Source organism: Zootoca vivipara, chromosome 8 (assembly GCF_963506605.1).
Source record: "Zootoca vivipara chromosome 8, rZooViv1.1, whole genome shotgun sequence".
Taxonomy (NCBI): domain Eukaryota; kingdom Metazoa; phylum Chordata; class Lepidosauria; order Squamata; family Lacertidae; genus Zootoca; species Zootoca vivipara.
This window is the reverse complement of record NC_083283.1, coordinates 10,165,506-10,191,502: the sequence shown is the minus strand read 5'-3', so window position 1 is coordinate 10,191,502 and position 25,997 is coordinate 10,165,506. Positions and strand designations below refer to the sequence as shown.

Sequence of the window (25,997 nt, the reverse complement as noted above, 5' to 3'; positions counted from 1 at the left end):
CAGAAGGGACATGAAGAATGTTTATCAAAAGGGGCAGTAATAGCTGTTCCACAGCAGAATGGACTTCCTCAGAAGTTGGTGCGATCTCCTTCATTTGAGGTTTTTAAACAAAGGTTGGGAACACATCCATCAGGTATTCTTTAGCTGTGATTCCTGTATGGCACAGGGTTGGACTAAAAGACCCTCAGGGTTCCTTTTATAAAAAAAAGGATATAGCAAAGGAAATTTGGATGAACAGAATGAATTACAGTGATGCCGGCAAACTGGAAAACTGACATTCAGAAAGACAGGATGGGAGGGTGGAATATTCCACAGACATATACACACATATATATATTGAAAAGGGCATTGCTCTGTAACCTAGTGTTTGGTTTTGCTCAGCTTACAAAAATGTAGCATGTGCCACTGTTAGGATATCTTTTTGTGCCCAGAGTTGACCCGACCCTCGGTATACCGAAGAACATCCATTTTTGCTATGGTTTTTTTGTTTTGTTTTGTTTTTTCAAAATCACAGAAATTATCTGTACCATTTATAGTGTAAAGTCATGCACAACCATTGCTCAAAACTAAACCGCTTAGTTTTGGCAGCATGAAGAAAACCTCATTAAGCCAACCGTATGAAATGGTGCAGAATGACTACCACTAATACCAGCATGCAGTGCAGCCATTGGTGAATTTGTGTGTGTGTGTGTTTATGAGCTAGGAAGCTTTGGGTGTGTATAGTGAGATATACAAAGTTGATGTTTACATTACGAGAAGAAGCCAGCCAGTGACTCCAACCCCACCCCCACCCCCACTGGATAATTTTTAAACTGGCTTGCTCGGAGTCCATACTGAATCAGAGAAGCCCTCCCCTGTGGAAGAAAGGGGCATGGAACCACTTGGGGTAAAAGGGTCAGTATCCGTGTCCGTTTCGCCCTCTGCCAAGTAGCGCTTCTCTTTCATCCAGCTTGAGCCCCCGTTCGACCCGAAAAGGAAGTCGTCCTTGTCTTGGGAGATGCTGAATCCACTTGGCGATCGTTCCAGTTCCTCGTGGTTGACAGAGAGGAGGGATAAGGGAGTGTCGCTGTCTCTCGTCAGGCTATGTTTCTGCCTGGAAGAGATTCTGTCTGAGTGGGGGCTCTGGAGGTCTCCTGGTGGGGAACGGTAGGAAACGTGGGGGTCAATGAATGTGAGTATAGGCAAAACCGTCGGCCTTTCAGCGTACGAAGTGGAGAACGGCATAGCCTGCCACCTACCGGAGTTCTGACCACCCAACGGTAATGAGAGAGGGCCAACGTCGCAGCCCTGAGTTGAGAAGCCAAAAGGGGGGACTTTGTTCACCGGTACATGGTGGAAACTCGGAGGCATTTCATGAATAGAAGGCTCGGAATATTTGTAAATGATGGACTTCAGTTCAGAATATCTGTTATCCTCTGCTGGGGACACAGTTTCTTTTGAAGGGCACACTTGGACTTGGAGGTGCTCCATATGCTGCATGTGCATGTCGACCAAAAAATCCAATTTCTTCCCCATGTCATGGACCTGAAAGAGAAGAGCCCATCAGACTGGAGGACAATGAGCAATTGGCCGTCCAATACACGGTGGGGAACCATGGTTCTTTCTAGCTCATCGTGGTCTCCACCAAGGACAGCGGGCAAGGAAACCTGTGACCCTAGAGATTTTGCTGGAACTCCAATTCTCATCAGCCTCAGTCAGCATGGCCAACAGTCAAGGATGTTGGGAGTTTTAGTACAGCAACTTCTAGACCAGGGGTAGGGAACCACTGGCCCCCCAAATCCTGCTCAACTACAACTCCCATCAGCACCAGAAAGCATGGCCACGGATGATGGGAGTTGTAATTCAGCAACATCTGGAGTGCCAAAAGTTCCCCACTGTGATCTACAGGGCCAGACTAGCCATAGTCTACACTGACTTGAAGCTGCTCTCTCTGATTTTGAACAGGACGATTTCACAGCATCAGCTAAAACATTTAGTCCACCACAGAAGATAAGCCCTTCGCCCAGGGCTTTCATATTAGGCTGTGATGGAGGGAGGAGCTTTCACCTATAGTTTCTACATCTTCTCTTGGAGCACGTTTGTACCAAGAGCTGGTGTACATGTCCCCTTATCAATAGCCCACTTTAGCCATTTGGAATCTGTAATCATGTTCAATCATGAGGATGGTATTTCATGTATGGCAGAGGGAAGCAATTTTTGCTTTCGAGTCCTGGACCAACAGTGCAAAGCAGCGCATCACTGAGGCCAGATGCAAACTCAACACAAACTTCAATGAAGTCTAGAGTCTCCACCTAAGCCTTTCCACATCTTCTGCAGCCAACTGTAGCAAAAAAAGATCACCAGTACAAAATATATATACAAAATCTCATCATTATAGGCATGAAATACATATATAATGTTATACGTGTGTTATATGTTATAAATGCATGTTATAGGGAAAACTTGGGAAGAGCTGAGAATTCCTTACCTGTCTTTCAACTCTGACGAATTTGCCCATCATGCTTTGGTCTTCAGGATCTACTGTCGATGCTTTGACTACATACGGATCATTCCTAAAGGCAAAGAAGGCTCTAGTTTAGGCAAAACCTTTGCTGTTGTTTTCACTCATATTTCCACTTCTTCTGGGCCCAAGGAATTAAGTGCCTCCCATACAACCTCACCAGTCTTATGTGGCATGGTGGAAGGCCATTGGATGAAGAAGTGGCCTTCTCCAGGCCAGGGGATTGGCCCTTTAAGCACCTGCAACTCTCCAACAAAGGAGGCAGAACATAGGAGAGAAGGGAGTCAGAGGCTCCAAGACCCCATCAGAGCATGCTGCTCAGCAGGAGCTGTCCGTGGTGTTATGACAACTGTTCTGCTTGACAGTGCATTCTGTAGGTGCCTCCTTGGCACCAGAGCAAGAGCAGCACAGAAACTTGAATGAGTTGCATGTGGTTTTTGGACTGAGTGGTGCTGAGGCTGCTGAGATGTTGTGTGCATCCCTCATGCCCAACTAATGCTTACCATGTCCTCCTTTGAAGAAGCACAGGATGGCCAGCTCAGTGATTCCCAAATTGTGTGGCAGGAGGCACCATGATAGAATTATGAAGGTGCTACAAGATCTTACATAATGAAGTGCTCCTGTGAACCAAAAGGCCCATCCGCAAATGAGGCTAATCCATGCACCTCTGTACGACTTACTGTTCTAGCCTTGCCTGCCCCCTTTCAATCAGCCTCTGTTAATAGTTCGTAAGTCTGTTGTGTCTTTCTAAGGATGTGCAAACATTCTTTGGCTTGCCTCGGAAATGGTCAGGTTTTGCAAGGGTTCACTTAAGAGTTTTGGTGGTTGTGGTTTTTGTAAAATCTAGAGCAGGGATGGGCAACACTGGCTCTTTAGGTGTTGTTGGAGAGTTGTCTATTCTCAACAAGCTGTGCACAGAGGAATTTCACCTTGGAGACTGCTGCGAAGGGTAAGGGAAGGCTCCTCCCTTCTGGGATTTCTTATGCTTGGGAGTGGACGGAGGTCCAGGTGCAAAAATCATATCTATTCTGAAAGAAGACAATAAGAGGACATAATGAAACTGATGTGATTCGTTTATTGTTGGCCCGTGGCCCCAGTTACATTCTAGGATCAAAAGGTGTGCTATAAATCTTCCAGATACATCAAAAGCTTCAGCTCCCATTTGTTGTTGTTTTTGTTTGTTTGTTTTGTTTTGTTTTTAACCTTTATTGAAGTTCATTGGTATCACACACGTGTGAATTTAACACAATGTTAAATTCACACGTACAAGTGCAAAGAAAGAAAAATAATCTTAAATAAATTTAATGTTAAAGATTAATTTAGACTTACATGTTCTCTTTCCACATACATTCTAACTAAACTAAAATAGAATATGATAACATGGAATAACATAACATAAAGTAAAGTAAATTTCCCGATGTAATTGACATTTATAATAGTGAATGTACTTATGATTATTACTTTACTCTCAATATATTTTCTAATACTTTCTTACAACCTATCATACCTATTTTCCTTATTTCTCAATGTTTTATATTCACAAGGGTCATTCAAATAGTGCCATAGATAGTATATCACTGTGGTGGTTTTTTTTGTAGATATCTCTTGAACATATCCCATTTTTGAATAAATGATTGTTTTGTGTTACCTCTTAGCCTATTTGTTAATTGAGCCATTTCCACAAATTCTAGTAGCTCCCATTTGACCCGGATAAAAATCCCTTGTCGCTCTTGTTCCCCATCAGCATCTATCACTGTTCATTTCTCCACAATAATGAAAACTTGTGTACTGCAGCAGGAAAGTAACATAATGTTGCAGGGGGGATAAACCCTGATTCCAATCACATTTCCCCATTGATCTCATTTGGTGGCCTTGTAGGGTGCAGATAGGTGTGATGTTTTAAGTGAGATGGAAAAGGCTTACACATGTGCTCACCACATTCTGGGGCATTTGCACATGTGTGCGCGAAACATTTCCACATGTGGAATGCCTATGGGGTTCTCATAAACACTGTTTGAGATCATGCATGCTGATGTGTCAATTAAGTCTCCTGAAAGCATAATCTGGCCTCAGGTAAGTTCTGAATGTTGATTGTGGGCAGGTGGGTCTTTTGGTTGCACAATCAGAAGCTTTTTCAGGCTTTTAAACCAGGAGCAGGGAACCATTCTCTGCCCAAGGGCCACATTCCCTCCTCAGCCATCTTCTGGGGGCCACATGCCGGGGGTGTGTGGGACCAGAGGCATGAGTGTATGAATCAACCCCCAAGCTTTGAAAAATCAGCTACATTCCAGCCATACAAAAGTCTGAGGCATCTACACCCACCCACAAGTCTCTCCACCTTCCATTCAAGGGAGCGAGGGGCATTACCACAGACCAAAGACATATTCCAGCCAGGCTAAACCACTCATGGAGATTGCAGAGCAGGGCCAGTAAAGGTGTTCACTGGAGCGGCCTGGATCAAGGAGTCTAGAGGGATGTGTGTGGCTCTCGGATCCCTTGTTCCTTGCTCTTGCTTTAAACACTTGCATTTACCATCACGTAAAGGGTTGCCCACCCATTAGCTCCACCCTGCTCTGTCATGTCCCCAACAGCTCAGCTTTGCAATCTTCCATATGTTGGAGGTGAATCTCTGCAGCAGGCTCTCACAGACACACCTCTAGAATAATGGGCAGCCAGCGTAGCTCCTCGGTTAGTTTTAATCCTAAATACTATAATGCACCTTTAGAGGTCAGTGCCAAATTATTTAGGCGGCTGCACCATCGGGGCGTTAAATCGCACACTGGGGGACTAGTAGTAAGTTTCCTGCTGCAGAAAAACGCCCTGCAATGCAAGGTGACATGATGTATGTGGGAATTGATGTGCGTAGACCTCTGCCTTCCTCCCTTGCCAGCCAGAGGATGTGGGAGTTTAAGCACCTTCCAAAATGTGGGCAGGGTTTTCTGTACAAAGTGGTAACTTCTGAATATCTCCTACAGCCGTCACTGGTGCATGGGTTGGCAACCCCAAAGAGTCATCTAATCCATGAAATTCTGGGTCAGTCCCTGCCAGCTGAACATCTTTACACCTTTAGCGCACTGCTGGCAGCCGAGCCGCTTACCTCGCTTGAAGGTACTTGATCCTGGTAAGCATGTCAAGGTGTCCTGCTGAATATTGCTCTATCACATCCTTTACATCATAAGGCCTCAAGGTCTCCTTGAATCGCTTCTTATACAGGCGGAACTGTAGTATTCTGGTACAAGGAGAGAATGTTTATCGCTCGGGTTTCCCTTGGCTAGTTCCCTCCATTCTCATAGAGGGAGGGATCGCATATGTATCTGTGTTTACATATCAGCCTTGCTGAAATAGTTCAGCCTTTGCCACCCTGGCTCACCTCCAACGCCCATTAGCCCCAGTCAATGGGACCAATTGGCATACATAACAGGAGGTAGAGCCAATAACATCTGGAAGGTACTGGGCTGCTCTAACTAGCTATAATTGGAAATAAAACTGCCAATATCATAATGCCATTATTAAAAATAATGCTGTCATTCTTTAAAAAAAAAAACCTAAGGTGCAGCAGCACTTCCTGAAACAACTTGCAAACCAAAACACAGCCACTCTCTGAATTTTGCAATGCTTTTCGCCAGCTCTAAATGCATCTTTAGACTGGGAAAACATTTCCCTATCCACCCTGGCTTATGCAAATAACTAACAAGATCAAACAAATTGGCCTAAATCCTGAAGATCTTTTAATGGAACTTTGAACAAGGCAAAAATAATTATTACTCAGAGACTTTACAATGTCGAATTACAACAAGAAGATGCCTTACTCCCGGAAAATTATAGATGTCTAAAATCGTGGCCTAATTTTACAGCTGCCCCTTACTTTTCTAACATCACTAACGAAGCTTATAGATGGGCCTTCTCTAGAGCCCGCTTTGAGGCAATGCCCTCAGCGGTGCTGTACGGCAAACTTATGCGGGTACCAATTCATGAGCGCCTTTATCCCTTGCATGTCTAACAAGGTAGAATCTGTCACTCACATTCTTTTATTTTGTGAATTTTATAGTGAAGAACGAGCTCGACTTATTTTACCCCTCTGATCAAAATTTACACCCTTACAATAGTATTTGGAATTTCCCCCCGAACTCTTACGAAAATTCCTTCTGGAAGATTCCTCAAGCCAAGTGTCATATGACGTGGCCAAATTCTGCACTTTAGCTATTAAGAAACGTAAATCCCTTCTATTGATTGACAGATTGCAAATTCCTTTTGTGCAATTGTTCTATTCCTGGTGATGTTATTGCTGATTTTCTTTCGTTTGGAATTATGATATTCTGTATTGCTGGCTTTTGCTGTAATAAATTGAACTGGGAAAATGAAAAACCAAGTCCCCCCCTAGTTGCAGTCATCGCAAAGGTTGGGTTTACAGGGGCCGATATTTTTAACTGCTTGAAACAAAATGAGGCAAAAAGTGGACAACAAGCACAGACTTTACCTGACAGCTCGGATAACCACTTTCAGGGTGGGGATCATGTCTTCAATGAGGATTTCATTGCTGTACCCTCTGTCGTCTGCCAGAGGATCCCCTGTTCCAGCATCTAAAAGGTGAGTGAAGAATCCACATGAAGGAAGGGCAGATGCAGAAGAGTTCAGAGCAAAGTGGAGTTGCTCCGACAGTACCAGCTAAATTCTCGTATTATTGGGTTGTATCCATTGAAAAGGTCCCAGTAGCACAAGACTTCTGCACGCACAATGGAACTTCCATTATTCTCTACCCGTGGTTCCCCCCCTCCAAAAAATATGCTTCAGAGGACTGGTGGAACCCCCAGACCAGACCAGATCTGGGGTGCCCACAGGAGGGGAGGAAGATGACATTCCTTTGCACAAGTGGAAGTATTTGCCCAAACCTATGGTTAAGTAAAAGGTAAAGGGACCCCTGACCAATTAGGTCCAGTCGTGACCGACTCTGGGGTTGCACGCTCATCTCGCATGATTGGCCGAGGGAGCCGGCGTATAGCTTCCAGGTCATGTGGCCTGCATGACAAAGCCGCTTCTGGCAAACCAGAGCAGCACATGGAAATGCTGTTTACCTTCCCGCTGTAGCGGTTCCTATCTATCTACTTGCACTTTGACATGCTTTCGAACTGCTAGGTTGGCAGGAGCTGGGACCAAGCAACGGGAGCTCACCCCGTCACAGGGATTCGAACCGCCGACCTTCTGATCAGCAAGCCCTAGGCTCAGTGGTTTAACCACAGCACCACCTGGGTCCCTACCACTCATCAAAACCATGGCTCCCAAATGTTATCCAGGTCAACAATGTAGAAGTCAGGAACTAGTTCTCTTGAATTCAACAGTTCATCATGCATTCTTCTTTAGTTAAAACAAAACAAAACAAAACGCTACTCTTTCGACACTTGTTAATTAGCTGTGTTGCCTGAATAAAATCATGCTTAAAGTATTAGTCCCTATTAAGTTGTTGTTGTTGTTGTTGTTGTTGTTGTTGTTGTTGTTGTTTATTGGATTTCTATACCACCCTGTATAGACCCAGGTGGTGCTGTGGGTTAAACCACAGAGTCTAGGGCTTGCTGATCAGAAGGTCGGCGGTTCGAATCCCTGCAATGGGGTGAGCTCCCGTTGCTCGGTCCCAGCTCCTGCCAACCTAGCAGTTCAAAAGCACATCAAAGTGCAAGTAGATAAATAGGGACCACTCCGGCGGGAAGGTAAACGGCGTTTCCGTGCGCTGCTCTGGTTCACCAGAAGCAGCTTTGTCATGCTGGCCACATGACCCGGAAGCTGTCTGTGGACAAACGCTGGCTCCCTTGGCCTATAGAGCGAGATGAGCGCCGCAACCCCAGAGTCGGACACGACTGGACCTGATGGTCAGGGGCCCCTTTACCTTTTATGAGAACCTAAAAGTTTAAAATTTGAGATAACATACCATACTACTCCAAAATACAGGGGGCGGGTTGACCTGAATGTGCACATTACTTCTCGTTTCTTTTTCTCTGTCTTCAGGGCAAAATATAGAAGAAGAAGAAGAAGAAGAAGAAGAAGAAGAAGAAGAAGAAGAAGAAGAAGAAGAAGAAGAAGAAGAAGAAGAAGAAGAAGAAGAAGAAGAAGAAGAAGAAAGGGGGGAGGAGGAGGAGGAGGAGGAGGAGGAGGAGGAGGAGGAGGAGGAGGAGTTTGGATTTGATATCCTGCTTTATCACTACCCGAAGGAGTCTCAAAGCGACTAACATTCTCCTTTCCCTTCCTCCCCCACAACAAACACTCTGTGAGGTGAGTGGGGCTGAGAGACTTCAGAGAAGTGTGACTAGCCCAAGGTCACCCAGCAGCTGCATGTGGAGGAGCGGAGACGCGAACCCAATTCCCCAGATTAGGAGTCTACCGCTCTTAACCACTACACCACACTGGCTCTCTGGAACAGTGTCGTGTATGCCTTTCCTGACACTCTTGGAAATGTGTGTGTGAATTGAGCTATGGGTTGCCTGGAAAATGCATAAGTTCATCAATGAACACACCACCTTTCACTGCAATATCTTAAGAGTCAAGGAAGGTACTGTTTTGTGAGGTGCTTTTTCTCATAGTTCACCCCCCTTTTTTAAATGGTTATGTGGGTCGAACTAGTTTTTAAAACTTGAAATGCAGAATTGTGTCCCGAATATGTGCACCAAATTTCATTCTGAGATCTAAATATTCAACAAAGTGATAATAAGCAAACAAATAGGGCTCATGGTTGAACTTTGTTCGGACAACAAGAAGTAAGATTTTGCTATTTTGAAAATGTCCTCCTAATTGAAAATTCAATTAGGTGGGTGGGAGAGGGAGGGGAGAGGGGGGGGACTCAACCGAAAATTCAGAGCTTTGCCAGATTATACATTTGTGCAACATTCAATTTCAACCCCAGCCAAAGAAAATGGAGAGGGTGATCGGTGAAATAGCCCAGGAAAATTAAAACAGAAATCAATGTGAACCTTTTACCTTCGGAGCTTTGCCAGAATGCATAAGCTTTCATTCGGAATGCAGTGCGAAAACGCTCCCTATTATTCAAGGCAACAGTCTTAGGTTCTTTAGAAGGACTTTCTTCAATTGCATCTACATTCAGAGGGGTAAATAGCTTTCCTTTAGTATTGGTACCACGAACCCGATCCAAGAGACCCAGCTTTTGGCTAAAAAAATAAGGAAAAGGGATCATTTTCCCCCTCACTCTCACACAGGCCTACATTTCAAGGTGTTCCTAATGCATTATATCCCAAGCAAACATATGCATGAAGGATGCTACTAAGGACCACATGGCAGCCGACTGTATAAACCCACAGGTCAATGTTTTTATAGGTCTTCAAATAAAATGCCACCAATGGACCACGCAACATCACACTCACCCTACTGAAGAATGAATCACACATATTTATTGGCCGAACGTGCACCGCTAGTATTTTCTTTGAACAAAGGAATCATGGTGTGTTTCAGCAAGGATTCCTGCAAACAATGATACTTGATTTGCTAAGCAATCCCACTAGGTTAGCCTACCAGGGTTAAATGAATCAACCGGTTGGAGGTTTTGATGCATAATGTGATTCCAGTCCACCAACATTAACAAATTCAGTCACTCAGCACCCCTGTGTGGCAGTGGGAAGACACTTCCAGAAGAATGCTGTGGGAAGGACAAAATCCCAGATTGTCAATCGAAACACGAGAGCAGTGGGGATGCTGTCGAATGCTGAGCCAACTGTAATTTGCAGTGGAATGTGTAACTTCTGGACAAAGCAGCAATTGTTCTCAAAACTCAGGGATTCTGGGATGGAACTGAAAACTGCATGAGCTGAAACTGACTTAGCTGACTAGTCCAAAAGTCTGGGAGCCTCCTTTGGATGCAGAAGAGAGAGAAGAGGGGTGTTTCCCTGTGATGGGTTGGCAGCTTGAAGCTTCTGGATTGGCTAGGAGGCCTGGTATAAATACTAGGAGCCTGGCCAACAGAGCAGAATATTCTGTCCATTCTGGAAGGTACTTGAGACATCCCCGGTAATGGACAACAGACAACCTAGGCTGGAAAATGGCTGCCTCAGTTATAGATAGGGCCAGCCCTGCCATTAGGCCAAGTGAGGAGACAGCCTGAGGTGGCAGGTGTTGAGAAGCTGCAGTAGCCCCCTGGCTGTCTCTCCTAAGCCCCATTCCCCTCTGTGGGAGGACTGAGTTGTGTCCTACAAGCAGCGGCGGAGGAAGCCACTTGGGTGCCTGGGGCGGCACACCCAGGGGCAGGGTGAGCCACCCATGGGGTAGGGCCCACTGTGGGACCTCCGGAGTCTGCCTGCCTCCTCCTACTCAGCCGCCCTACAGCTTGGGGGCAGGAGAGGCAGTGGGTGGACTGTTTGGGCGGCGTAGAGCCTGTACGCGCCCAAGCCACCACGTCTCTCCCAGGAGAGACGCATGGCTTGGGCACGCTGCAGGCTCTGTGGTGAGTGCCGCCCGGCATTTTGTCACCCCCCTCAGTGGTGACACACGGAGTGGACCGCACCCACCACACACCCCTTTGTCTGCCCCTGTTTACAAGGCCCCTAAACCGGCCTGCTGCCTCTGTAGATGACATTGCTCCATCACCAGTATTCAATGGAGCAGGTCACACCCACATTTAAAGCATTCCTGAGGTCCAGTGCCGAGGGCCTTCTGGCAGGTCCCTCACTACGAGAAGCCAAGCTACAGGGAACCAGGCAAAGGGCCTTCTCGGTAGTGGCACCCGCCCTGTGGAACGCCCTTCCACCAGATGTCAAAGAGAAAAACAACTACCAGACTTTTAGGAGACATCTGAAGGCAGCCCTGTTTAGGGAAGCTTTTAATGTTTAATAGATTATTGCATTTTAATGTTCTGTTCTGTTGGAAGCCGCCCAGAGTGGCTGGGGAAACCCAGCTGGATGAGCGGGGTATAAATAATAAATTATTATTATTATTATTATTATTATTATTATTATTATTATTATTCCTATACCACTTTGTCATGGCTTCCCCCAAAGAATCCTGGGAACTGTAGCTTACCCCTCAATGGAGCTGCAATTCCCAGCACCCAGCAAGCTAGTTCCCAGGGTTCCTTGGGGTGAAGCATGACTAAGTGGTATACAGCTGCTTCAGGTGCATGGCAAGAATTTGACCCCAGTCCAGTCATTTTGGGGCAGCAAAAGGTCTTGGGCTGGTCCTGGGTCTAGATTTGTGTATGTGCTTGGCTCCGTGGGGCTTCAATAAGTCCAATAAGTCCAAATGTGCCATATTAGGTCTCTGCACACATGCAGCCAATGCTTCCAGTGTGTGGCATTCTCCACAATTGTTTGCAGTGGGGTGCATTGCAAACGTGTATGGAGCATTTGAGTGGCCTAAGGGACATTTCCAGTCGGTACTTGCCCATTGCAAGGTCTGGTAATAATCTGCATGGGATTCTAGAAGGCAACTTGGAAGGTCTACTGAAATTGGTTCAGTGGGATGGCTCAGCTTCCGCAGACCCTGTGGTTCCACCATAACACACAAGCTATGATTCAGAGCATTCATCCTGTTTTAGGCTCATACAAGCACTGGGGTTTGGGGTTGTTAATTAGGGCGTCAAGCCAATAATTTTGGCTCTTGAGGATTGTGTGGTCCTCTCTTGTGATCACTGTGCAAATGGATGCTGTACATGGAGTCCTGCGGCATGGAGAATTCCAAATTGGCCCGTCACATTACGGACTCTAATTCCACCATGTTTTTCTGCAAACAAGTTTTTCCGGGCAAATGTGTGATGACACTGGAGTCAATCATGTGTCTTAGACATGTTCAAAGCAACTCAGTTCACCACAGACCAGGTAGTAATTGGAAAAAAAGTAATATGTGCAACAGTCTGCCCCCAAAAGGTAGAAAACATAATGTACGAACAAAATAGGGTTTTGAACAATATGCCATCATGTCAGAAAGCCAATGGAAGAAAATCAGCAATATATGAATGGTGCAGAGCAAATGCAGAGAAGAGACATCGATTCACACAACTCCATTCAAATAAACAGTGGGGGTGTGCCAGTTCTGAGATGTTTCAGTCCTAGATGCCCCAAATCCTAAATAGGCAGATAATCAATTGTAGGCACGCATTAAGCATGGTCTGCATTAACAATTTCAGATATTTCAATAATAATGGCAACAATACTTGGCAATGATATTGCATTTGGAATATCCCCAGTGCTGGTGACCAGGTTATTTTGTGGCCCAGGCAAAGCTATTTTGCACCCGAGGTAAGGTTAAATACTTGCACCTCCCCCCAATATATATATATGCTAAATTCAATTTTCAAAAACAGATGTCTTGTGTGTGTGTATGTGTGTGTATATATATATGTGTGTATATATATGTATATGTGTATATGTGTGCTCCTCAAAGGTCAGGACTGCACCCCTTTGAGGTCTGTGCCCTAGATGGCTGCCTAGTTGCCATCAAAACCCAACACAAAGGTCATTTCTGTATTTTCATGGATTTCTGTATTTTAATGTTTGATGGATTTCTGTATTTTAGAATTTCTGTTTTGTTGGAAGCCGCCCAGAGTGGCTGGGGGAACCCAGCCAGATGGGCGGGGTATAAATAATAAATTATTATTATTATTATTATTATTATTATTATTATTATTATTATTATTATTATTATTTCCAGTGGTCTGTAGAGCAATGCTGTAAGGCAGGAAAACATCATTATTCCTAATAATGCTAGTAGTATCCCTGGAGAGCAGAGGCTAAGGTGAGAGAAAAGTGGGTTCACCAGTTAGTGTGCACAAAAATGATGCAGGGCAGGGGACAGCGAAATGAAGAGCACAGTGTCACCAGGCCATGGGCATGTTTTGCCACGCAGTACTAAAGATGAGCTCAATTTTTTAGCATTGACCCTGTGCTCACCGCAATGTCTGTGCTGCTCTTAGCTATTATATGAGATTAGGAGTAGCCATCATGGTGCCCTGCAGAGGTTGTTGGACTCCATCTCCCATCAGCCCTAGCCAACATGGCCGATGGTCAGGGCTGATGGGAGTTGTAGTCCTGCGGCATCGAGAGGGCAACACATTGACTACCCCTCCACTCAATCATCTCTTATACAGCAGCCAGAATCAGATGTAAAGACAAACACTCATTTGTGATTACATGAATGGCCATGTCATGTAACACCCTTGTCCTTAGTGCACAGGAGGAAACTGGGTTTCCACTTTCAGTTTTGAACTTACCACAGTTCCCTGTTACACATGTACACATGGAACTGTGGTTTGTTTTAACTGTGGTTACTTAACTATGTTCTGACCTCAACCCACATTGGGCTGGGTGTTCCTCCAGCCAGATAAGCTTATATCCATGCCACACTTTTGTGTAAACCACCCTTGAACTTGAACACAACTTGAACAGCAAATGCGAATGCAGGTGATAAAAATACTTAGCTGTAGAATTATTGGTTGATGGTTAAATCTGAATGAGATAGAGACTCTATGGATAAGATGAAAAGACAATACTAGACTAGGACCTCCAGGCCAACTCAAAGAGGAAGACAATAGAGCCAGAGTTGGGGGGGTTTATTCTGAGAAGAACTGGCCTAAACAGGATTAGTTATCCTATATAGGTAGGAACAACCAGTCAATGCTGTTGGGAGATTCATTCATCCAGGAAATAGGGAACATGCCAGTCGGGCATGTGTCTCCACCAGAGGTCTCCTTGTGAGTAGGCCCTTTTCCTGACAAATGCATGCTAACAGATATTCAGGCTTGATAAATTGTGAACAGATTAACCCAGTGAAAATTAAAACAGTTGTAAATACAGGGACCAGGGGGAAATAGAACAAATAGCACAAGGTCCAAATGGGGCAGAACAAGTTATCAAACTATAATTTGATATGTGGGATGTAAAGGTGCAGTCAAGTGCAACATTCTGACAGAGGACTAACAGCCTCCATGTTCTAACCAGTTGCTGTGACAACCAGTTTGTCGGATGCTGGTAGTTTTTGAAAGATAACTGCTCAGTTGCAGTCACCTCAGGGCCAACATCCCTCTGGTATAGTTTATTTGCTTGTTACCGTATGTAACCTAAGCCTGCCTTCAGGTACAGTTCTGTAAACCTGAAGGAATCTGAGAGTAAAATAGTTTTATATTAACATGAATCAGATTTGTGTGTGTATTCTTTAAGAGGGATTCAAAGGGATTTTTACCCAGGAAGGCGTCTTTATTAGTAGAACTCAGACAAGTCAGCAACAAGCTGATCGCTGCATAAACCTATAAAGGGGATTGTTTAACTCTGCTAAAGTAAACCTTCCCACATGATATCCTCGTTTGTTTAAACTAATCACAATTAAAACATACCACAGTTTCCCGAGTTTGGACATGAAATATACTCGGAGTTGAGAGTGAATTTCATGCTCTTTATTCAGCTCATAGTCATCAAGGAGAAGAAGAGAAGAATGGCTCTTTCCCCAAAACCATCTGCTTATATACATTATTTATTACACAATGGGCCTTGCGTGATTGGCTACTTCAGGGCTACACCTGTGGGCCAATCAGGTTGTGGATTGACTTCTGCCTGCAGCCTGATTGGCTGCTCCTACAGGCCAACCAGGTTGCAGATTCACTTCTGCCAGCCGCCTGATTGGCTGCTCCTGCAGGCCAATCAGGTTGCGGATTCACTTCCACCTGGAGTTGGATTGGATAGCTCCTGCTGATTCTGAATCCTATTGTTCTAGGATTCAGCTCAGTACATAACAGGACACAACAAGGAACTGTGGCAGATTCAAACTGAAAGCAGAATCTTGTGTGCACAAAGGAGGGCGAACATTTTAGCCGAAGGGTTGTGCAGACTTCCTCTCATAATGACAAGCCATGATCCAGCCTTTACTTAATACAGTTCTTTAGAATAAACATTGCAAGGTCTTCAATGGAAGCTTCTCCATAAAGCATTTGAATATTATTGAATATCTGAAAGTTAATGGGAAGGATAGTGGAGGTCAAACATTTGCCTCCAATCTGTAAGCAGAACGGAACTTGAATAAGCCTTTGGAACCACTCATGCAACAGCTGAATGCAAATCCTTCTCAGCATGCAAACCAGACACTCCCCTATTCATTGTCTGATTCTGCAGTTCATAACGAAATAATTAAATAACAAATGGCAGAGCAAAGCATGCCTCTTCCTCCATTTATCAGCCTTTTTTTGCAGGAGGAGGGGGGAAAAGACCAATAAAAACTGAACAAAAATATAGCAGTTATATTCTTAGATTTTGCAGCCTTAACACTGGAAACACAAGACAACCATGCTCGCTCTGATTTTTACTACATTAGAAAGATGTATGTATCAACATGGCTGAACACAGCTCCACCAAGCTGCATATTATTTGGTAGTGATATCAAAAACACGCAAGACAGACTTACACAATGCTCTGGAAGCCCAGGACAACCTCTAAGGCAAGTGTGGGGAACTTGTGGCCCCCTGATGCTTTTTAACCCCGGGTCCCACCAACCTCAGATGGCATGGCCAATGGTTGAAGCATGATGGGAGTTGTAGTCCAACAGCATCTGCATCCCTGACTCCAAAGAAACCATGCCTCAAAGTAACACAACTCAACATCTGAAGGTCTGTTTGCCTGCTCTTTCTGAACTGCTTTGCTGGAAAGGGTGGAAAAGGTGACAATGGAAAACGGAGAGGCAGAAGACAATGGACTGAATTTGGCAGATCTGTAACACTACCCAGGAAAGAAATCAAGGAGAAGCCGAGGCCACTTAAAATTTGCAAATTGGGATTTGCACCCACGAAGCTTTCTCATGGTGTAGAATGAAATGCCTATGTTACATCAGCTTCTAGAGGACTCCAAAAATTACCTCCAGTGTATTAAGACTTGTATCTAAAGGGAGAAAGGGGAATCCAGGGAGGCTATGAAAGGGAAAACCAGCTAGAGGCTAAGAAAAGAGATGGAGGCAGCAGAGGAAAGGGTAAATAAAGGAACCTGAGAAGCAGAGGCAGACCATTGGTCCCTCTACATCTGTATTATCTGCAGCAAGGATGGAGAACCTATGGCCCTCACAATGCCGTGGAAAGACAACTCAAGACCATTAGGACATTCTGGTTGGGGCTGATGTGTGTGAAGTCCAACAACATCTGGAGGGCTGCAGGTTCCCATCCCTGTTCTATGACGACCACCAGCAGCTGGTCCAGAATTCCAGACATTGGCTGCTCTCAGCCCTACCTGGGGATGTCAAAGACAGAACCTGGGGCCTTCTGCATGCAAGGCAAGTGCTCTGCCATTGAGCCACAGCCCTTTCTGCTAAGGTGGGTCAAAGTCAGCAGGAGACAGGGAGAAGAGGATACATCGAAACTTGTACATTTCAATATCTGCTAAACTAGACTCTAATCTTCCTCAAGTGAGCAAGAGGAAGGATAATTAATAAATAATATATCCTATCCTTCCTTCCAAACCCACCCCATCATGGGCTAGACTGCTGGCCTTCAAAATTTCCCAGTTCCTCAATGGCAGTTAATGTTCTACAGCAGAATCCAGTTTTCTTCCAGGGTTGCTCACCTCAAGTCGCACCATGATTTTGAACGTAAGGAGAGGGAGCATTGTCCTGCAGTTTATAATACAATCTGGGTTGGGCAAGAGAGAGAGAGAGAGAGATGAAACCGGCCACTTCATCACCTCCTTCTCTGTGCGAGGAGTTGCAGGCTGGAGGAGAAGGAAACTCAGGGGATTCCTTCTCTCTCAGAGAATCCTGTGCCTTCACGTGCAACACAGCAAGGGAAATCTCTTACTTGTGAGCTGTCCTAGCAGTAGGGAGTGGAGCTAGATTCCCTGTGTGTGTTGCGCTACACCTTGCTTCTCCTGTGGGTGCAATAATCTGGGGGTGGGAACACCTTCTGGGCTTCACATCACCCCTCCCCATTTTATGAATTAATTAATTGATATCCCACCTCTCCTCCAAGGAGCTCAAGGTGGTGTAGATATAGTTCTCCTTTTCCCCATTTATCCTCACAACAACCCTGTAAGGTAGGTTAGCCTAAGAGTGAATGACTGGCTTCATGGATGAGTGGGGATTTGAACCCTGGTCTCCCCATGGTTCGAATGCATGGCTCATAGCTACCAGGAACTGTGTGTCTGGTATTGTTGGCCCAATTTTATGGAACTCCCTTCCACCTGAGATCGGACAGTTCCCCTCCCTGTTGATCTTCCGGCATCTGCTGAATTTATTATTATTATTATTATTATTATTATTATTATTATTATTATTCCAGAAAATATTTTTAATTGAAGTCTGGTTTTTCCAGTTCTAACTTTTCCTCTTCTGTATTCCATTTCTTGCACACTGGTTAGAGACGGCTGTAGTTCAGCGGTGTGCACAAATTGTTTTAAAAAATGAAGCAAAGAAAGGTACTGTGGCAAAGGTAACACTCCATTGCTCCACCCACTTTCTACCCATGGCTCTGCCCACCACAGCATGTGGCCCTCAGGCATTTGTCCAAAATGAAATGTGGCCCCCAAGCGGTAAAAAAAGCTTCCTCATCCCTGCTTTATAGTATATATTAATGCTGAAAATGGAATTTGTATGTTCCATGCTAGACAACTCCCTCCCACTTCCATCCCTTCTCCACTTTTTGGTTTGATAAACTACTGTAGTAAAAATGGTTATTGAAAAATTAAAATAAAGGAGGAGGTAGATATCGCAGGCAAGAACAGCATGCAGTATATAAAAAAGATTTGGTTGTTACTCGGATGCATGTACCTAAGTTTTCTGGTGACGCTTGATCCAAAGAAAGCCTCCCTACTAAACATGACATTACTGCAAAGTGAAAAAGATGTCATTGTGAGTGATTAATGTTCACTTATGAGAATCTACGTGGAATTAATTAAATGAGTATGGAAACAGGATTACTGGAGTGTCTGGTCCTTCAGCCCTGACCCAGTTTCTCTTCTCAGCAAGGAAGGTTAAAAATAATATCATTTTCACACTTACACCGTTGCTTGCTATGTTGCTACCCTCCTTTTGCAACCCACACCTCATTGAACAAAGGAACACAGATGGCATACACAAAACATTGGGAAGAGATGCAACGTTAAGAATAAGAGGCGTTGTGACATTGAGTTGTGTTCAGCAGAGGCCTCCCATTACCTCAAAGACTTCTGTTTGCATGAGGAACCTCCCCTACTTCTCCTTTCCCCATGTGCCCCAGCACTGCCCTGGGGGTCAACACAACCCTTTGGAGCAATTTTGGGGAGCAAGAGAAGAGCAGGCTGAAGGGAGGGTTCACTGCCCAAGCAGAAGTCCATTGCACACAGACCTTAATCATACATTTAAAAAGGTTTTGTCATGGTGTGCTTTTGGAGCAACTAGCTACCTCCTGAGATATTTAAAATAGCAATGGTTCCATAGCAATGGTTCCGAACCATGATCTCTCTCTTTCATCATTAGCACAGAAACCTCGTAACACAGCACAGAAAGACAAGGTGAGCCTGCAGAATAGCCCTGAGCTGGATCATACGATCTTTCTAGAATATGATCTCATTGAATCATAGAATTGTAGAGTTGGAAGGAACCATGACATTCATCCAGTCCAACTCCCTGCAATGCAGGAATATGCAGCTGTCCCATTATGGCGATGGCAGCTTCGTTGGTTAGAGCATGGTGCTGATAATTCCAGTGTTTGATTCCCCATACTGACTCCCTTCGAACTCTACAATTCTATGATTTGAGATACCTTCCCAGCTGAGAACTGGCTATGTGACTCCGCCAAGAGGTATCCCAGTCACAGATCATCATGTTCTCATTCAAAACACTTTCTCATGCCATGACATAGCTAGTTGCTGCTTGGAGACTTGGGTTGGGCCCAAAGAATTTCTTGCTCCTGTGGAAAGAATCTTTCTACAACCGATGGACTCTTTCTATTGCTGCAAGGACACCTTTGGATTTAACCAGATGCTGTTGATGCAGTAAATGGCTTGTTCGGCTTGTTTTCCAAGTATAAAGAGTCTATTATTTAACATTCTGCCAATACATCTTACATGAACTAAAGCAGATCATTGCAAATTGTCTCAGGTCCCATTTAAAAACAGGTTCATGTCAGACACCAAAAAAACATGAATGGAAAACAGCACACTAGGGGCTTGCTTTTGTACCCAATGTGGGAATGGATGGAAATGCAGTCATGGTGCCATAAAATTTAGGGCTGCTTACCATATAGGTCACCCTCACCTTGACCAGAAATGTGCACAGGTGACATGAAAATTCCACATCCCATACGGGCTAGTCCATTTGGTAAGCGCTTTCATGCATTACAGCTGCTATGCTGTATCATGATCTAAGAATCAGTCCTTGATGCTGCTTACAAAAGTGGCCATAGAGTTAAATACATCTGGAAAGAAATTCAGCAGGTCTAGCCCTGAGGTGCTAGTTTTCTATGTCTGGGGAGAATTTAAACGAGCGATTCCACCTAGAATCTGAAATAGTATTGCCCAGGGAGGTTGGGAGACAAATGTGATACTATTGATATTGATACAAAGAAATGGGAGCTGTAACAGAATATTGCTTCTGTTCAGGGTTCACCATTCTGTCCCCCGCTCTGTGGTGGTTTGCTATTACTCCACCCCAACAATACATCTGGCCACTAAGCTTGCTCCATCCTGAGTGGGCAGATTTTCGGAGGGTCCTCACCTCACTATCCTGCTGAGGCTTCTCACCACCCCCCTCAATATTCATATTTACTTTACTCAAGGTTCTCCAAGCATGTTGATGCATCGTTCTCATGCACGAATGGTGCCGTTTTGCCAGCACTCGGAGAACTGAGATTGCAATTGGCGGCTTTGATTTGTTCTCTTTTGCTTATTAATTTTTCTCACTATGAACACAACAAACAACGATAAATCAATTACGCTGTTGCTCTTTTTGAGAATTATTAGTACGAGCCAATTCGTTAAAGCCTGCGCATGTAGCAAATTAAGACCATTCTGATATCAGATCAAAGGTACTGATGTCCCTTTTGCTTAAAATAATTACTGCAACAACAGGTCAAATGCTAATCCGTGATTATGCTACCCAGACAGTCCGTTTTCTGTCATCTGGACAAACAAACAGACTTAGACTACTCAAAACTACTTAGCCCATTACAAACCAGTTAAAAGTCACAATAGCAGGATTTGCGTTCCTCCATTTGAACATACAACAAATGAATGCATGGCCATAGGAAGCTGAAGATATTGATTACATACCTGGTCCCATCCACTGGCTCTTTCCTTTTGGAGAATTGAAAGCAATGGGAGAAAAGCAAGGAGAAAGGGGGTAGGTGTTAAATTTAGCAGGAAATGCCAAGCATTAGCTTCAAGCCATGCAAAGGCATTTCTAAGTGTTTTCCGACCTGTCACCTTACCCATAAGAAGCCTACATTTGCTTCTCAGGGGACATATTGGTAAGCGATACGTTTCTTTATCACGGGGATGTGGAACCTCGTTCCTCTCCAGGTGATGTTGGACTCCAGCTCCCATCAGCCCGAGCCAACATGGCCGATTATGGGAGTTGTAGTTCAACCAAAGTCAGAGGTTTCCACACATGTGCCCACACACCACATATTTCTCCACCCTCCTTCCTGGCGAACACAGTCATTTCCAGTCATGGTCGCAGATCACAGGTCAAGGAGGCATTGCAGTCAGGCAAAAGCAGTCTGTGAGGGTGTGGCCTGGGAAGGGACATAGCCTGGGAAGATTCCCAAGGGCCAGATAGGCCTGGAGGGGCCAGGAAGTTCCCTGCCCCTGGTATGCATACATTACAGGGTACACAATCTTCTCTGCCTGCTCTCAGCAAAACTGCCCCTTTCATAACGCTCTCGTCTCCTGTCCATAACCATGAAACAGGCCATGCTGATTGAACTGGGAGGATGTCTCAAAGCAGAAGACTTGCCTGAAATATGGGAATGACACAATTGATTCATAAAACCTCCAAGTGGCAACGAGGTCCATCCTATTGGGATTAGTAGCATAGTACCTCCAGGCAGCCTAAAGGGACACAAGAGGAGCAACACGGTCAGGAGGAGAAGGGAAATGACAGGGACGCATGTTGTGCCTACAAGCAAATGCAACAGGTGAACGAATGCTTTTGCGCCTAGGAGCTGGGCGACGAGGCAAGATGTAAGAGGTGATTTGGGTGCAGGAAAAGGATAGGGAAGATGTGAACGGTTCCTCGCCCTGCATCCTAAGGCTTGTCAGAACGGCCCTGACCCCGACCCAGCCAAGCAGTCCAAGGTCTTAGGGCTGTTTGGGGTCACGTAGGACAGAGGCTCAGGGATCTGTCCAACTCTGTAGATCACAACGTATTATCCTTCCATGACATTCTGGTAAGAACATGGGGATATAGGGAGCTCTCCCTTGACCCATTTAGCTCACGCTGATTGGCAGAGACTCTCTAGGGTTTCAGGCAAGGAACATGCAAGACCCCAAACAGCCTTAAGACCTTGGACTGCTTGGCTGGGTTGGGGTCAGGGCTGTTCTGACAAGCCTTAGGATGCAGGGCAAGAAACCCGAGAACTTGTGCATGCTAAGAAGATGTTCAACCACTGCAATGCTGCCCTTCCCACACAAAAAAACCCAACCCATGACCACTAGGTTCCAAGGGGGCACTGGTGAGTTTTGTCCCTTCCCCCACCACCCCAAAAAATGCAAAATAAAGAAGGCAACTCCTACCCCGCTTTTGCCCTGCAAATACCCCCTTCCCCAAATTTGCCCAAAAGTTCCCATTGGAGAACTTTCAGTCCAGCCAGCGATCTTTTCTTCTTGTTAAAGCTGGAAGGGTTTCGTAAAGAAATACGTGAAAGGCCAACCCCTCCTCTGTGGCTTCTCTGCCACGGGACCTAGAAGCGGGCAGCTTTCAAAGAGCTGCAAACTGTGTGTGTTTCAAAGCGGGCACGGTGAATCCAAACCTGTATGAGTTCTGCTGCAGGCTTTCTTCTTTTCTCAAAATGTTTCTGGCGGTGTTGCTCCTGCACTTTCAGAGCGAGTCCTGAACCCAAAATGCCCTGAAAGCAAAGTTGGGCAAATCATCATCATCATCGTCATCATCCTGTTGAAAATGGAAATGTCAGACCGAGGGCAAAATGGGGGGCAGCTTCTCCCTGGGGTTCAAAAATGGTGGGAAAGTTGGAACCAATTGCTGGAGGTGTAAAGAGTCTGAAGGGACTTTTCATCATATGTGGTGGGGTTGTAAAAGTGCCAAGGCACACTGGGAAATGAATTATAATGAATTTTAAAAAAATGTTTAAAATAACATTTGTCATACAACCAGAAGCCTTCCTGTTGGGTATTTTAGGGCAAGGCCTGCCAAAAGAGAAAAGGACACTATTTATGTATGTGGCAGCGACGGCAAGAATACTACTAGCACAGAATTGGAAGCTGGGAGAAATTTCAACCAAGGAACAATGGCAAGAAAAACCGATGAGCTATGCGGAGTTGGCGAAGCTGACACCCAGACTTCGGGGAAAGGAAAACAGGGATTTTGAAAAAAAGAGTGGGAACCTTTTATATTATATTTGCAGAAACAAAGAAATTGATCTGATGGTGGGATTTGCGTTAAATAAGCATTCACAACTTTATGAATAGGGAATAGGTAATGTAATAAAAGGGAAAATATGATATTTGTAGAAAATAGCAGAATATCTAATGAGGTTAATAAATCAGAAATGGAAGCCGAGGGAAGTGCAAAAGGGGGGGAGGAAGAGATGTTTATGTAAGCTGTATGTTATAAGTATATAATGAGAGAAAAGAAAATTAATAAAAAAGGAAAGTTGGAACCAAGATTGTCCTGGGCAGTGAGAGGTGCCAGAGTTAAGGGCGGTGTCTCAAAGCTTTAGCCTCTGTTGAGGTGCTCCTCCCCATGGTGTGTGGGGCGGAAGGCAGAGGAGCCCCCATTGGTGGAACTAGAGCCTATTCTGAGGAAGGGATGAGGTGGATATCTGCACTGGGTGGGTTTTTTCTGTGGGATGGGGGCTTTGATTGGAACACTTAAAATACCTAGCGCCCTTTAAGGGTCACCAGGAGCGACGTCACCCGCCCCATTTCCAACCTCCTCCAACCCCACGCCTTCTCTCACGAGGCCATCGGCAGAACTTACAGCTGGAAGAGCAAAGAACGAAACTCCGACGAGAGAGAACGTTGCTGCTATGAGGCGCCCCTCCCATGTTTTGGGCGTCTTGTCGCCATAGCCGATGGTTGCTAGCGTAATCTGTGGGGAGAAGGTTTGGGACAGTCTGTAAGAAAGACAAATGGGCAAGGAGAATGATTTCTTGCACTTTCCACTTCCACTCCTCAACCCTGCACACACCCTGTGTTTAAGGCAGTATCATGCCATTTAAACAGGCATGGCTCTCTTTCCCCGCCCCCCTGGCAAAGAATCCTGGGAACTGTAGTTTGTTAAGGTGCCGAGAGTTGTTCCGAGACCCCTGTTTCCCCTCAGAGAGCTACAGCTCTCAGAGTTCCCTGCGAAGAAAGATTGAATGTTAAACCACTCTAGGAATTGTAACTCTGGAAGGGGTCTCCTAACAAACCTCAGAACCCTTAACTACAGTTCCCAGAATCCTTTGGGAGAATCTGCAAGTATTTAAAGCAGTATGATGCTGCTTTAAATGTCGTGCGGATGGGGACCCCATTGCTGCATCTTTTCAAGTTGGACTTCGCTTTACTGGACGGCCTCCACCATTTCCCCCATGCATGTGCAATAACATTTTCAATTAACTTGGAAGGTGTTGCAGGAAACACTTTTTGGTTCTTTTAAGGTACAAGTGGGCAACCTGTGGCCACAAGTAGCCCCTAGCTCAGGCATCCCCAAACTGCGGCCCTCCAGGTGTTTTGGCCTACAACTCCCATGATCCCTAGCTAACAGGACCAGTGGTCAAGGATGATGGGGATTGTAGTCCAAAACATCTGGAGGGCCAAAGTTTGGGGATGCCTGCCCTAGCTAGCCTCCAGCCTCATTTTATGTATCTCCCCATCTCAGGTTTTTATTCCTCCCAATGCCAGCATGCGGCCCCCGACAGGTTACTCCGAGGGGATCTGGCCCTCAGCAGGTTAAAGAATTCCCAGTCCTGTTGGAAGAGACTGGAATTGGATGCAGCAAGCTTCCATCCTCCTCCCTTCCTTTTCCTTCCCTTTTCATAATGCAACCCAAGCTGAATAACAGCTAGCATTAAAATGCTAAAGGAACCCAGAACACCCCAAAGCAACCTCAGTCAGCACAACCCCTGTGGATACTGACCAGGCCCCACCAAAGAGCATCGGCATAGGTTTCAAACTCCCTTTTTTCCTTCCCTTCCTCGTTTTTTTCAGGCACATCTTTCTCCACCAGGTAAACCAGGAATGAGGAGAGGATAAGGGTCAGGAACCCGATGTACCAGGCAGTGATGAGTTCCTAAGAGGGAAAGGCACTGCTGTGAGACAGAAAGCAAAGTTCCTGACTGGGCCAGGACTCAGACCATGACGTTCCTAGTTCAGGAGACCCAATAGTTATTGCTCAACAGGGCAAGATGCTTTGAGCATATAATAGGGTTGCCATACGGCCGGAATTTCCCAGACATATCCACATAGCTGCCAAGTCTCCTGTTTTTCGTGGGAAACCCCCGTATTTTAAACCGTTTCCCGCTGGCAGCCCGTATTGGGAAAAAATCCCATAAATCCCCTGGATTTCCTACCTGCCAGGGAGGCTCCATTTTGGGTCCTGGCGCCGCCTGATTTCCGGTGCCCAGACATGGGTAGCGCGGCACCGGAAGTCACTTCTACGCATGTCCAGACATGCGTAGAAGCGACTTCTGGTGCTATGCCGCTGCTGATCCTGCATTTTTCAGCGGGAGACTTGGCAGCTATGCATATCCAGAATACTGCAGCCACAAGCAGTGTCCAGGCGGAAATCGGCAAAATTTCAGGAAAAATATGGACGAATGGCAGCCCATGTAGGGAGTGTTGTTTTTTGCCAATTTTCCTCAGAAATAGCTCCAAAAAATGTCAATATTTGCAGGGAAAAAACAATTTTTCTGTCCAGATTTTCACTTTTGGAAATATGGCAGCCCTAGCTTATAACATCAATTCTGTCCCAGCTGCCAATTAGTTTCAAAGCTCTGGTTTTCACCAAAACAGCCTTCAATGCCTCAGGACAGCAATACTTCAAAGACCACCTTCGCCCATATAAACTGGCCCAGACCTTGCATTCAGAATCTGAGGCCCTTCTTGCTCCAGCCCCACAGTCCTTTCTTACTTTGCTGTGTGCACAAATGGCAGAGCCCAGGAGCTTCCAGGTGCCTCCTCTCCTGTCCATCCGCAACATTCGCAGGATCTGAAGAAAGCGGAGGCTTCTCAGAGACGTGGCCAGGACATTGCCCTGGTTGCCAACAGCCACTACCGGCACAGAGGCGATCAGTACAAAGATATCTGTGGAGCAAAAAAAAGTAAAATTAAACTAAGATCTTGCTCAGATAAGGAAGAAAACCTGACTCTTGTCTCCTAAAAAACAGAGATGGCAAGGCTTGAGCTCA

The 25,997-nt window shown here is 45.3% G+C and overlaps 1 protein-coding gene across 1 annotated transcript in view; it reads right to left on the bottom strand.

Annotated features, from left to right (window-relative positions):
* Positions 1-807: 807 nt before the first annotated feature.
* The window catches only part of KCNQ3 (potassium voltage-gated channel subfamily Q member 3), a 132,005-nt gene continuing 106,815 nt past the window's right edge, over positions 808-25,997 (bottom strand). Inside the window, exons 6-17 of the mRNA XM_035124426.2 lie at positions 25,721-25,893; positions 24,728-24,880; positions 23,588-23,698; positions 22,401-22,496; positions 21,386-21,480; positions 20,701-20,724; positions 9,464-9,651; positions 6,978-7,080; positions 5,598-5,729; positions 3,430-3,528; positions 2,468-2,552; positions 808-1,524 (exon numbers count right to left, since the gene is read on the bottom strand). Of these exons, the coding sequence (XP_034980317.2) occupies positions 808-1,524; positions 2,468-2,552; positions 3,430-3,528; positions 5,598-5,729; positions 6,978-7,080; positions 9,464-9,651; positions 20,701-20,724; positions 21,386-21,480; positions 22,401-22,496; positions 23,588-23,698; positions 24,728-24,880; positions 25,721-25,893 (1,976 nt within the window). The remainder of the gene's footprint in view (positions 1,525-2,467; positions 2,553-3,429; positions 3,529-5,597; positions 5,730-6,977; positions 7,081-9,463; positions 9,652-20,700; positions 20,725-21,385; positions 21,481-22,400; positions 22,497-23,587; positions 23,699-24,727; positions 24,881-25,720; positions 25,894-25,997) is intronic.